The sequence below is a fragment of the Oncorhynchus gorbuscha genome, linkage group LG09 (genome assembly GCF_021184085.1).
Source record: "Oncorhynchus gorbuscha isolate QuinsamMale2020 ecotype Even-year linkage group LG09, OgorEven_v1.0, whole genome shotgun sequence".
In the NCBI taxonomy this organism is placed as follows: Eukaryota; Metazoa; Chordata; class Actinopteri; order Salmoniformes; family Salmonidae; genus Oncorhynchus; species Oncorhynchus gorbuscha.
In genome coordinates this window covers 88,108,024-88,121,238 of record NC_060181.1, presented here as the reverse complement: position 1 = coordinate 88,121,238, position 13,215 = coordinate 88,108,024, and the positions used below count along the sequence as shown (strand labels likewise).

At 47.8% G+C, this 13,215-nt stretch overlaps 1 protein-coding gene across 6 annotated transcripts in view; it reads right to left on the bottom strand.

Moving 5' to 3' along the window:
- LOC124044235 (diacylglycerol kinase eta-like) overlaps window positions 1-13,215 on the bottom strand; it is a 145,739-nt gene that overhangs the window by 68,906 nt on the left and 63,618 nt on the right. For all 6 annotated transcript variants that reach the window (XM_046363831.1, XM_046363828.1, XM_046363832.1 and 3 more), the window contains 2 exons: window positions 5,164-5,268; window positions 1,492-1,624 (listed from right to left, as the gene is read on the bottom strand). In XM_046363831.1, coding sequence (XP_046219787.1) covers window positions 1,492-1,624; window positions 5,164-5,268 — 238 coding nt within the window. The remainder of the gene's footprint in view (window positions 1-1,491; window positions 1,625-5,163; window positions 5,269-13,215) is intronic.

Here is a 13,215-nt window from a genome sequence, read left to right as displayed (position 1 = left end):
ATCTCTCTCTTGCTCTCTCTCCTCTCAATCTCTCTGCCTCTCTCCCACCAATCTCTCTCGCTCTCTGTCTAGCTCTCTCTGCATCTCTCTGCCTCTCTCCCACCAATCTCTCTCTTGCTCTCTCTCCTCTCCATCTCTCTGCCTCTCTCCCACCCCTCGCTCCCGCTCTCTGTCCAGCTCTCTCTGCCTCTCTCTCCTCTTGCTCTCTCTCCTCTCCATCTCTCTGCCTCTCTCCCACCAATCTCTCTCCCTCTCTGTCTAGCTCTCTTTGCCTCTCTCACCCCTCTCTCACACACACACACACTGCCTCTCAATATTACAGCTATGTTTTTCCCCTAACAGTAACAAGGGCTCCTGAGTGGAGCAGCGGTCTAAGGCACTGCAGCTCAGTGCAAGAGGTGTCACTACAGCCCCTTGTTCAAATCCAGGCTGTATCACATCCGGCCGTGATTGGGAGTCCAATAGGGTGGCGCACAATTGGCACAGCATCGTTTGGTTGGGGTAGGCCGTCATTGTAAATAAAAATGTATTCTTTACTGGCTTGCCTAGGAAAATAAAAAATGACAGACAGTATATGATTTGTTCCAATGTTAAATCAACACTATATTAAAACTACAGGTGCAGGTGTGGGAATGACGCAACTTGTCCACACCTCGGCTGTGAAGGAAGTGCAACCAACGTACCAATACTATTTATGCATCAGACAACCATAATGAACACCATCTGTATATTCCTCTAGTGCTAATTAGCATAGCATTACCGTAGACATTGTGTGTCTAACGTTCCACATCATCTGGAACCATTAAGCATGAATTAACACACACACCACACACACAGCCATAAAAGCCTTTGAAGAGCCTTCAAAGAGGAAGCCCTTCATTTTAGGGCAATTAATGGGTTATCATTAGCCTCTCACACTAGGCTACCCAGAGAGGACACTACACACTAGACTAGCCAGCAGAGAGGTCACGACATATCGTAAGCTCTTCTCAACCCACACCTCACTTCTCCAGCCAATACACCAATCGCCCATCATTCAGCTCCAGCACTGCCCTACTATTCTTAATTGATCCGAATTGTAATAAAATAATATCATAAAGTGGTATTGACTGCATAGTTAAATTGAACAGTCCCCAACCCAGCTCTACTAAGAGCTCATAGTCCTACTTCCTGGATGGGTTAGCCTGGTTGTGACCTTATACTCCACAGGGAGGAAATAGAAATAAGTAAGTCTGTCCTATTCCCCATCGTACAGCCCTGTTAACACTATATCCCCCCTCCACCTCTCCAGGAATGATTCAAACTACCACGGCCCAGGAGGGACACACAGCACTAAGGAAACCACCACAGCCCAGGAGGGATACACAGCATTAAGGGAAAACACAGAAGACAGCATCCTCTCATTAATGAGGAGACGGAGAGATAAATGAGGAGGAGAGGTGTTAGGAGAGATAAAACAGAGATGTGAGTGTGTGTGTGTGTGTGTCTTACCTTCACAGGACAGGCCGTGGGAGGTGACGCCAGAGAGGCTGTCCCTACAGACGTTACAGAAGGTGGGCCGTGCGTGGGAGCAGGCATACCAGTTGTGCATCCCTGAGAAATGTTCCACATTAAACTGTGCTGTCTGACAAACGAGAGGTTAAGTCAGGTTGGCAACACCAGGATAGACAGTCAGATACTTTACTTCAAACATTAGGTTCCGTTTTGCTCACATGAAGAAACACACACTGACCAAAGTAATATAAATAGATATGTAGATAAAGTAATCGTAACATTCTGAATAGACAAATGGCACAAATGACCCGAACATTTTGAAGTGACGCACAGATAACAGATGGCACAGATAACAGATAAATAGATGGAAAGGTACATTATCCAAAGGCGATTCCACATCTAGGAAACATTGATTGCATGTTCACATTGTTTACTTAAACTGAGACACACTTAAAGAAAACCTATATAAATTGTTAACATAAATTGCATTGCAGCGTTCACGATACAATGTTTTTGGACAGCTCAGTGGTGTTTTAGGTGAGCAACATAGAACCTATACACACACATGTTACACAAGCATTTGAAGAGATTACTTGACATTTTCTGACTTCTTTAGAGAAGACTTTTACAACGTATAGGAGACAGATTTGACCATAAATCATATCATACCACACACACACACCTACACACACACACCTACACACACACACACACGCGCGCACACACACACACACCTACGCACGCACACACACACACATGCACACGCACCTACGCATGCACGCACACACACGCACGCACCTACACACGCGCACACACACACACACACACACAGACGCGCACACACACACCATCTATCCATCTCTATTAGAATGGGAAGCTATGGTTTCAACATGGGAGTATAGTTTCCTGAACCTCTAGTTCTATCCATTCTCTACTCTGTAGCTCAGCGGTGCATTGCAGTGGAGAGGAAGGAGGGCAGAGATGGAAACAATCTTGCATCCTCTTTCTTTCCCAAATGAAAGGCATTAATATGCAATGCTGGCACTGTACAACATACACTGTATCTGCCTGGAGACAAACGCTGCAGTCAACCAATATCAACACTATATCTGTTTCTGGTCGCTGCAAAACACAACGGCAACGCTGTTAAAAACACCCTGACAAGATGACACAGGGATGATTATTATTCAGCATGAATATCTAACAGACACTCTTATCTTCCTGTTGTAAAAAGATCATTGGGTTCGTGATGGAGTGATGTGAGGGACTATTTAGTGCCGAGCTCTGTTTCCTGATGAGTTCTAAGACACCCAGAGAGTAAGACACTAGCAGTTAAAAACCTGTCAAACCTTTCCGTTTAGACAACACCGCCTGGTGTTATGTTTGTGTGTGTGTGTGTGTGCGTTCGTTCGTGCATGTGGGACTTCTCTGAGTGTGACACTGTGTGTGTGTATGCATGTGTGTATGTCTCCTGTGAGCTGGGCTTCCACGAACACCCTCAATGGGTGAAATAGATGTTCCAGTCCACTGCACGCTACAGAGCATGCAACCCACTGCTCACACTCTACTACCCTGCTACTCACACTCTACTACCCTGCTACTCACACTACACTACCCTGCTACTCACACTACACTACCCTGCTACTCACACTACACTACCCTGCTACTCACACTACACTACCCTGCTACTCACACTACACTACCCTGCTACTCACACTCTACTACCCTGCTACTCACACTACACTACCCTGCTACTCACACTCTACTACCCTGCTACTCACACTCTACCACCCTGCTACTCACACTCTACTACCCTGCTACTCACACTCTACTACCCTGCTACTCACACTACACTACCCTGCTACTCACACTCTACTACCCTGCTACTCACACTCTACTACCCTGCTACTCACACTACACTACCCTGCTACTCACACTCTACTACCCTGCTACTCACACTACACTACCCTGCTACTCACACTACACTACCCTGCTACTAACACTCTACTACCCTGCTACTCACACTACACTACCCTGCTACTCACACTCTACTACCCTGCTACTCACACTCTACCACCCTGCTACTCACACTCTACTACCCTGCTACTCACACTCTACTACCCTGCTACTCACACTACACTACCCTGCTACTCACACTCTACTACCCTGCTACTCACACTCTACTACCCTGCTACTCACACTACACTACCCTGATACTCACACTCTACTACCCTGCTACTCACACTACACTACCCTGCTACTCACACTACACTACCCTGCTACTCACACTCTACTACCCTGCTACTCACACTACACTACCCTGCTACTCACACTCTACTACCCTGCTACTCACACTACACTACCCTGCTACTCACACTCTACTACCCTGCTACTCACACTACACTACCCTGCTACTCACACTACACTACCCTGCTACTCACACTCTACCACCCTGCTACTCACACTACACTACCCTGCTACTCACACTACACTACCCTGCTACTCACACTCTACCACCCTGCTACTCACACTACACTACCCTGCTACTCACACTACACTACCCTGCTACTCACACTCTACCACCCTGCTACTCACACTACACTACCCTGCTACTCACACTCTACTACCCTGCTACTCACACTACACTACCCTGCTACTCACACTACACTACCCTGCTACTCACACTCTACTACCCTGCTACTCACACTCTACTACCCTGCTACTCACACTACACTACCCTGCTACTCACACTCTACTACCCTGCTACTCACACTACACTACCCTGCTACTCACACTACACTACCCTGCTACTCACACTCTACTACCCTGCTACTCACACTACACTACCCTGCTACTCACACTACACTACCCTGCTACTCACACTCTACTACCCTGCTACTCACACTACACTACCCTGCTACTCACACTACACTACCCTGCTACTCACACTCTACTACCCTGCTACTCACACTACACTACCCTGCTACTCACACTCTACTACCCTGCTACTCACACAACACTACCCTGCTACTCACACTACACTACCCTGCTACTCACACTCTACTACCCTGCTACTCACGCTCTACTACCCTGCTACTCACACACCTTCAACAGAAACAACAGAAACAGAAATATCTGCACTCTTAACTGACATAGTAAGACAATGATCAGATCAAAGATCTATTGTTTTCTGCAACACAATGCATACCACCTCTCTCCTTCCCCCTCTCTCCATACCACCTGTCTCATTCTCCCTCTTCTCTCCTTCCCCCTCTCTCCATGCCTCGTCTCTCCATACCACCTGTCTCATTCTCCCTCTTCTCTCCTTCCCCCTCTCTCCATTCCTTGTCTCTCCATACCACCTGTCCCCTTCTCCCTCTTCTCTCCTTCCCCCTCTCTCTATGCCTTGTCTCTCCATACCACCTGTCCCCTTCTCCCTCTTCTCTCCTTCCCCCTCTCTCCATGCCTCGTCTCTCCATACCACCTGTCTCATTCTCCCTCTTCTCTCCTTCCCCCTCTCTCCATGCCTCCTGTCTCCATGTCTCCTCTCTCATCATCTGCCTCTTTCTCTCTCACTCTCAAAAGCTCACACAGGCAGTGGATCTGTTGCTATAGAGAACAGAGAATGGATCTGTTGCTAGAGAGAACAGAGAATGGATCTGGTCTTACCTCGTAATGCTCTCGGGACTGGACGGACTTCAGCGAGCTGATCCAGTCCTCCATCTCTTTCCTGTTTTCTGCGCAGAGGATGAGCCTGCGGAACGGAGTGATCACCTGGATGGATAGAGAGACAGAGAGGGAAAATGAGTGTACTGTCCTCTCCTCTGCCTGCTCTGCCTCTGAGCCGATGGGAGATCCGCTCGCCGTCTTTAAAAGAGAACTAGCCCCCTCCCTCCCTCGCTCTCTTTCTCAGCCCTCTCAAATATTTCCTCACTCTCTCCCTCATCACTTATTCACCCTCCCCTACCCACTCCTCTTCTCTCTCTCTCTCTCTCTGTCTACCCCCTAACACTCCCTCTGTTTTGAGTATGATGTGAGGTGACAGGCTGAGCCTTGGTAAAGGCTGATAGCCCATCACCCCACTTCCTCCTCCTCTCTTCCTTCGCTCTGTCCCTCTCTCTGAGGGAGGAAAGGAGAGCCTCCCAGGGGACACACAGACAGAAAGAGACAACCCTTTAGACACACCGACAGAAAGACAAAACAGACAGAAAGAGACAACCTTTTAGACACACAGACAGAAAGACATGAGACAGAAAGACAAAACAGACAGAAAGACAAAACAGACAGAAAGACATGAGACAGAAAGACAAAACAGACAGAAAGACATGAGACAGAAAGACATGAGACAGAAAGACATGAGACAGAAAGACATGAGACAGAAAGACATGAGACAGAAAGACAAAACAGACAGAAAGACATGAGACAGAAAGACATGAGACAGAAAGACATGAGACAGAAAGACATGAGACAGAAAGACATGAGACAGAAAGACAAAACAGACAGAAATACATGAGACAGAAAGACATGAGACAGAAATACATGAGACAGAAAGACAAAACAGACAGAAAGACATGAGACAGAAAGACATGAGACAGAAATACATGAGACAGAAATACATGAGACAGAAAGACATGAGACAGAAAGACAAAACAGACAGAAAGACAAAACAGACAGAAAGACAAAACAGACAGAAAGACATGAGACAGAAAGACAAAACAGACAGAAATACATGAGACAGAAAGACATGAGACAGAAAGACATGAGACAGAAAGACATGAGACAGAAAGACAAAACAGACAGAAATACATGAGACAGAAAGACATGAGACAGAAATACATGAGACAGAAAGACAAAACAGACAGAAAGACATGAGACAGAAAGACATGAGACAGAAAGACATGAGACAGAAAGACATGAGACAGAAAGACATGAGACAGAAAGACATGAGACAGAAAGACATGAGACAGAAAGACAAAACAGACAGAAAGACAAAACAGACAGAAAGACATGAGAGAGAAAGACATAACAGACAGAAAGAGATGAGACAGAAATACATGAGACAGAAAGACAAAACAGACAGAAAGAGATGAGACAGAAATACATGAGACAGAAAGACATGAGACAGAAATACATGAGACAGAAAGACATGAGACAGAAATACATGAGACAGAAAGACAAAACAGACAGAAAGACAAAACAGACAGAAAGACAAAACAGACAGAAATACATGAGACAGAAAGACATGAGACAGAAATACATGAGACAGAAAGACAAAACAGACAGAAAGACAAAACAGACAGAAAGACAAAACAGACAGAAATACATGAGACAGAAAGACATGAGACAGAAAGACATAACAGACAGAAAGACATGAGACAGAAATACATGAGACAGAAAGACATGAGACAGAAATACATGAGACAGAAAGACATGAGACAGAAAGACATGAGACAGAAAGACAAAACAGACAGAAAGAGATGAGACAGAAAGACAAAACAGACAGAAAGAGATGAGACAGAAAGACAAAACAGACAGAAAGAGATGAGACAGAAAGACATGAGACAGAAAGACATGAGACAGAAATACATGAGACAGAAAGACAAAACAGACAGAAAGAGATGAGACAGAAAGACAAAACAGACAGAAAGAGATGAGACAGAAAGACAAAACAGACAGAAAGAGATGAGACAGAAAGACATGAGACAGAAAGACATGAGACAGAAATACATGAGACAGAAAGACATGAGACAGAAAGACATGAGACAGAAAGACAAAACAGACAGAAAGACATGAGACAGAAATACAAAACAGACAGAAAGAGATGAGACAGAAAGACAAAACAGACAGAAAGAGATGAGACAGAAAGACATGAGACAGAAAGACATGAGACAGAAAGACATGAGACAGAAAGACATGAGACAGAAAGACATGAGACAGAAAGACATGAGACAGAAAGACATAACAGACAGAAAGACAAAACAGACAGAAAGACATAACAGACAGAAAGACATGAGACAGAAAGACATGAGACAGAAAGACATGAGACAGAAAGACATGAGACAGAAAGACAAAACAGACAGAAATACATAACAGACAGGAAGACATGAGACAGAAAGACATGAGACAGAAAGACAAAACAGACAGAAAGACATGAGACAGAAAGACAAAACAGACAGAAATACATAACAGACAGGAAGACATGAGACAGAAAGACATGAGACAGAAAGACAAAACAGACAGAAATACATAACAGACAGGAAGACATGAGACAGAAAGACATGAGACAGAAAGACAAAACAGACAGAAAGACATGAGACAGAAAGACATAACAGACAGAAAGACATGAGACAGAAAGACATGAGACAGAAAGACATGAGACAGAAAGACATGAGACAGAAAGACAAAACAGACAGAAAGACATGAGACAGAAAGACATGAGACAGAAAGACATGAGACAGAAAGACAAAACAGACAGAAAGACAAAACAGACAGAAAGACATGAGACAGAAAGACAAAACAGACAGAAAGACAAAACAGACAGAAAGACAAAACAGACAGAAAGACAAAACAGACAGAAAGACATGAGACAGAAAGACATGAGACAGAAAGACAAAACAGACAGAAAGACAAAACAGACAGAAAGACAAAACAGACAGAAAGACATGAGACAGAAAGACAAAACAGACAGAAAGACAAAACAGACAGAAAGACAAAACAGACAGAAAGACAAAACAGACAGAAAGACATGAGACAGAAAGACATGAGACAGAAAGACATAACAGACAGAAAGACATGAGACAGAAAGACATAACAGACAGAAAGACATGAGACAGAAAGACATGAGACAGAAAGACATGAGACAGAAAGACAAAACAGACAGAAAGACATGAGACAGAAATACAAAACAGACAGAAAGACATGAGACAGAAAGACATAACAGACAGAAAGACAAAACAGACAGAAAGACAAAACAGACAGAAAGACATGAGACAGAAAGACATGAGACAGAAAGACATGAGACAGAAAGACAAAACAGACAGAAAGACATGAGACAGAAAGACATAACAGACAGAAAGACATGAGACAGAAAGACATAACAGACAGAAAGACATGAGACAGAAAGACAAAACAGACAGAAAGACATGAGACAGAAAGACATGAGACAGAAAGACAAAACAGACAGAAAGACATGAGACAGAAAGACAAAACAGACAGAAAGACATGAGACAGAAAGACATGAGACAGAAAGACATAACAGACAGAAAGACATGAGACAGAAAGAGACAAAACAGACAGAAAGACATGAGACAGAAAGACATGAGACAGAAAGACAAAACAGACAGAAAGATATGAGACAGAAAGACATAACAGACAGAAAGAGACAAAACAGACAGAAAGATATGAGACAGAAAGACAAAACAGACAGAAAGACATGAGACAGAAAGACAAAACAGACAGAAAGACATGAGACAGAAAGACAAAACAGACAGAAAGACATAACAGACAGAAAGACATGAGACAGAAAGACATAACAGACAGAAAGACATGAGACAGAAAGACAAAACAGACAGAAAGACAAAACAGACAGAAAGACATGAGACAGAAAGACAAAACAGACAGAAAGACATAACAGACAGAAAGACATGAGACAGAAAGACAAAACAGACAGAAAGACAAAACAGACAGAAAGACATGAGACAGAAAGACATGAGACAGAAATACATGAGACAGAAATACATGAGACAGAAAGACATGAGACAGAAAGACAAAACAGACAGAAAGACAAAACAGACAGAAAGACAAAACAGACAGAAAGACATGAGACAGAAAGACAAAACAGACAGAAATACATGAGACAGAAAGACATGAGACAGAAAGACATGAGACAGAAAGACATGAGACAGAAAGACATAACAGACAGAAAGAGATGAGACAGAAAGACATGAGACAGAAAGACATGAGACAGAAAGAGATGAGACAGAAAGACATGAGACAGAAATACATAAGACAGAAAGACATGAGACAGAAAGACATAACAGACAGAAAGAGACAAAACCCGTTCAGCATTCATCACTTCTTCATCATTCTGGATTATCTCTCCTAACTCTTCTTTTCTTACCTTCCTTTCATTTTTACCCCTCTGCCTTCTTTCTTTCTCTCTCCCTCTCTCTCTTTTCTCCTCTCTCCATATTTCCCTTCCCTCTCCTCCTCTCTTCATCCTTCACCACCCCCCTCCCCTTCTCCTCTCTCTCCTCCTCTCTTCAACCTTCACCACCCCCCTTCCCTTCTCCTCTCTCTCCTCCTCTCTTCAACCTTCACCACCCCCCTCCCCTTCTCCTCTCTTCAACCTTCACCACCCCCCTCCCCTTCTCCTCTCTCTGTTCTCTCAGGGAGTTAAGAGTGGGTGTTAACATGGCTGACGTTGATTCAACATGGGGACACTCAAGGCTGTGGGTACACACAGCAACACACAGGAACGAACACCTTCTAACAAAGCACACACACCAATTGAAATCCAAATTCACACCCCTCCCTCCCTGTTCTACCAATCCCTCCCTCCCTGTGCTTCTCATCGCAACGTCCCTGTTCTACCAATTCCTCCCTCTCTGTGCTTCTCATCGCTCCCTCCCTGTTCTACCAATCCCTCCCTCCCTGTGCTTCTCATCGCTCCCTCCCTGTTCCACCCCTCCCTCCCTGTGCTTCTCATCGCTCCGTCCCTGTTCTACCAATCCCTCCCTCCCTGTGCTTCTCATCACACCCTCCCTGTTCCACCAATCCCTCCCTCCCTGTGCTTCTCATCGCTCCCTCCCTGTTCTACCAATCCCTCCCTCCCTGTGCTTCTCATCGCTCCCTCCCTGTTCCACCCCTCCCTCCCTGTGCTTCTCATCGCTCCGTCCCTGTTCTACCAATTCCTCCCTCCCTGTGCTTCTCATCGCTCCGCCCCTGTTCTACCAATCCCTCCCTCCCTGTGCTTCTCATCGCGCTGTCCCTATTCTACCAATCCCTCCCTCCCTGTGCTTCTCATCGCTCCGTCCCCGTTCTACCAATTCCTCCCTCCCTGTGCTTCTCATCGCTCCCTCCCTGTTCCACCCCTCCCTCCCTGTTCTTCTCATCGCTCCGTCCCTGTTCTACCAATCCCTCCCTCCCGTGCTTCTCATCGCTTCCTCCCTGTTCCACCCCTCCCCCCTGTGCTTCTCATCGCTCCCTCCCTGTTCTACCAATCCCTCCCTCCCTGTGCTTCTCATCGCTCCCTCCCTGTTCCACCCCTCCCTCCCTGTGCTTCTCATCGCTCCGTCCCTGTTCTACCAATCCCTCCCTCCCTGTGCTTCTCATCACACCCTCCCTGTTCCACCAATCCCTCCCTCCCTGTGCTTCTCATCGCTCCCTCCCTGTTCTACCAATCCCTCCCTCCCTGTGCTTCTCATCGCTCCCTCCCTGTTCCACCCCTCCCTCCCTGTGCTTCTCATCGCTCCGTCCCTGTTCTACCAATTCCTCCCTCCCTGTGCTTCTCATCGCTCCGCCCCTGTTCTACCAATCCCTCCCTCCCTGTGCTTCTCATCGCGCTGTCCCTATTCTACCAATCCCTCCCTCCCTGTGCTTCTCATCGCTCCGTCCCCGTTCTACCAATTCCTCCCTCCCTGTGCTTCTCATCGCTCCCTCCCTGTTCCACCCCTCCCTCCCTGTTCTTCTCATCGCTCCGTCCCTGTTCTACCAATCCCTCCCTCCCGTGCTTCTCATCGCTTCCTCCCTGTTCCACCCCTCCCTCCCTGTGCTTCTCATCGCTCCCTCCCTGTTCTACCAATCCCTCCCTCCCTGTGCTTCTCATCGCTCCCTCCCTGTTCCACCCCTCCCTCCCTGTGCTTCTCATCGCTCCGTCCCTGTTCTACCAATCCCTCCCTCCCGTGCTTCTCATCGCTCCCTCCCTGTTCCACCCCTCCCTCCCTGTGCTTCTCATCGCTCCGTCCCTGTTCTACCAATTCCTCCCTCCCTGTGCTTCTCATCGCTCCGTCCCTGTTCTACCAATCCCTACCTCCCTGTGCTTCTCATCGCAACGTCCCTGTTCTACCAATCCCTCCCTCCCTGTGCTTCTCATCACACCCTCCCTGTTCCACCAATCCCTCCCTCCCTGTGCTTCTCATCGCTCCCTCCCTGTTCTACCAATCCCTCCCTCCCTGTGCTTCTCATCGCTCCCTATCTGTTCCACCCCTCCCTCCCTGTGCTTCTCATCCCTCCGTCCCTGTTCTACCAATTCCTCCCTCCCTGTGCTTCTCATCGCTCCGCCCCTGTTCTACCAATCCCTCCCTCCCTGTGCTTCTCATCGCTCCGTCCCTGTTCTACCAATTCCTCCCTCCCTGTGCTTCTCATCGCTCCGTCCCTGTTCTACCAATCCCTCCCTCCCGTGCTTCTCATCGCTCCCTCCCTGTTCCACCCCTCCCTCCCTGTGCTTCTCATCGCTCCCTCCCTGTTCTACCAATCCCTCCCTCCCTGTGCTTCTCATCGCTCCCTCCCTGTTCCACCCCTCCCTCCCTGTGCTTCACATCGCTCCGTCCCTGTTCTACCAATTCCTCCCTCCCTGTGCTTCTCATCGCTCCGTCCCTGTTCTACCAATCCCTCCCTCCCTATGCTTCTCATCGCTCCGTCCCTGTTCTACCAATTCCTCCCTCCCTGTGCTTCTCATCGCTCTGTCCCTGTTCTACCAATCCCTCCCTCCCTGTGCTTCTCATCGCTCCGTCCCTGTTCTACCAATCCCTCCCTCCCTGTGCTTCTCATCGCTTCCTCCCTGTTCCACCCCTCCTTCCCTGTGCTTTTCATCGCTCCGTCCCTGTTCTACCAATCCCTCCCTCCCGTGCTTCTCATCGCTCCCTCCCTGTTCCACCCCTCCCTCCCTGTGCTTCTCATCGCTCCGTCCCTGTTCTACCAATTCCTCCCTCCCTGTGCTTCACATCGCGCCGTCCCTGTTCTACCAATCCCTCCCTCCCTGTGCTTCTCATCGCTCCGTCCCTGTTCTACCAATCCCTCCCACCCTGTGCTTCTCATCGCTCCGTCCCTGTTCTACCAATCCCTCCCTCCCTGTGCTTCTCATTACTCCCTCCCTGTTCCACCCCTCCCTCCCTGTGCTTCTCATCGCTCCCTCCCTGTTCCAACCCTCCCTCCCTGTGCTTCTCATCGCTCCCTCCCTGTTCCACCCCTCCCTCCCTGTGCTTCTCATCGCTCCCTCCCTGTTCCACCCCTCCCTCCCTGTGCTTCTCATCACTCCCTCCCTGTGCTTCTCATCGCTCCCTCCCTGTTCCACCCCTCCCTCCCTGTGCTTCTCATCGCTCCCTCCCTGTTCCACCCCTCCCTCCCTGTGCTTCTCATCGCTCCCTCCCTGTTCCACCCCTCCCTCCCTGTGCTTCTCATCACTCCCTCCCTGTTCCACCCCTCCCTCCATGTGCTTCTCATCACTCCCTCCCTTTTCCACCCCTCCTTCCCTGTGCTTCTCATCAATCCCTCCCTGTTCTACCAATCCCTCCCGCCCTGTGCTTCTCATCACTCCCTCCCTGTTCTACCAATCCCTCCCTCCCTGTGCTTCTCATCGCTCCCTCCCTGTTCCACCCCTCCCTCCCTGTGCTTCTCATCGCTCCCTCCCTGTTCCACCCCTCCCTGTACTTCTCATCGCTCCCTCCCTGTTCCACCCCTCCCTCCCTGTTCCACCCCTCCCTCCCTGTGCTTCTCATCACT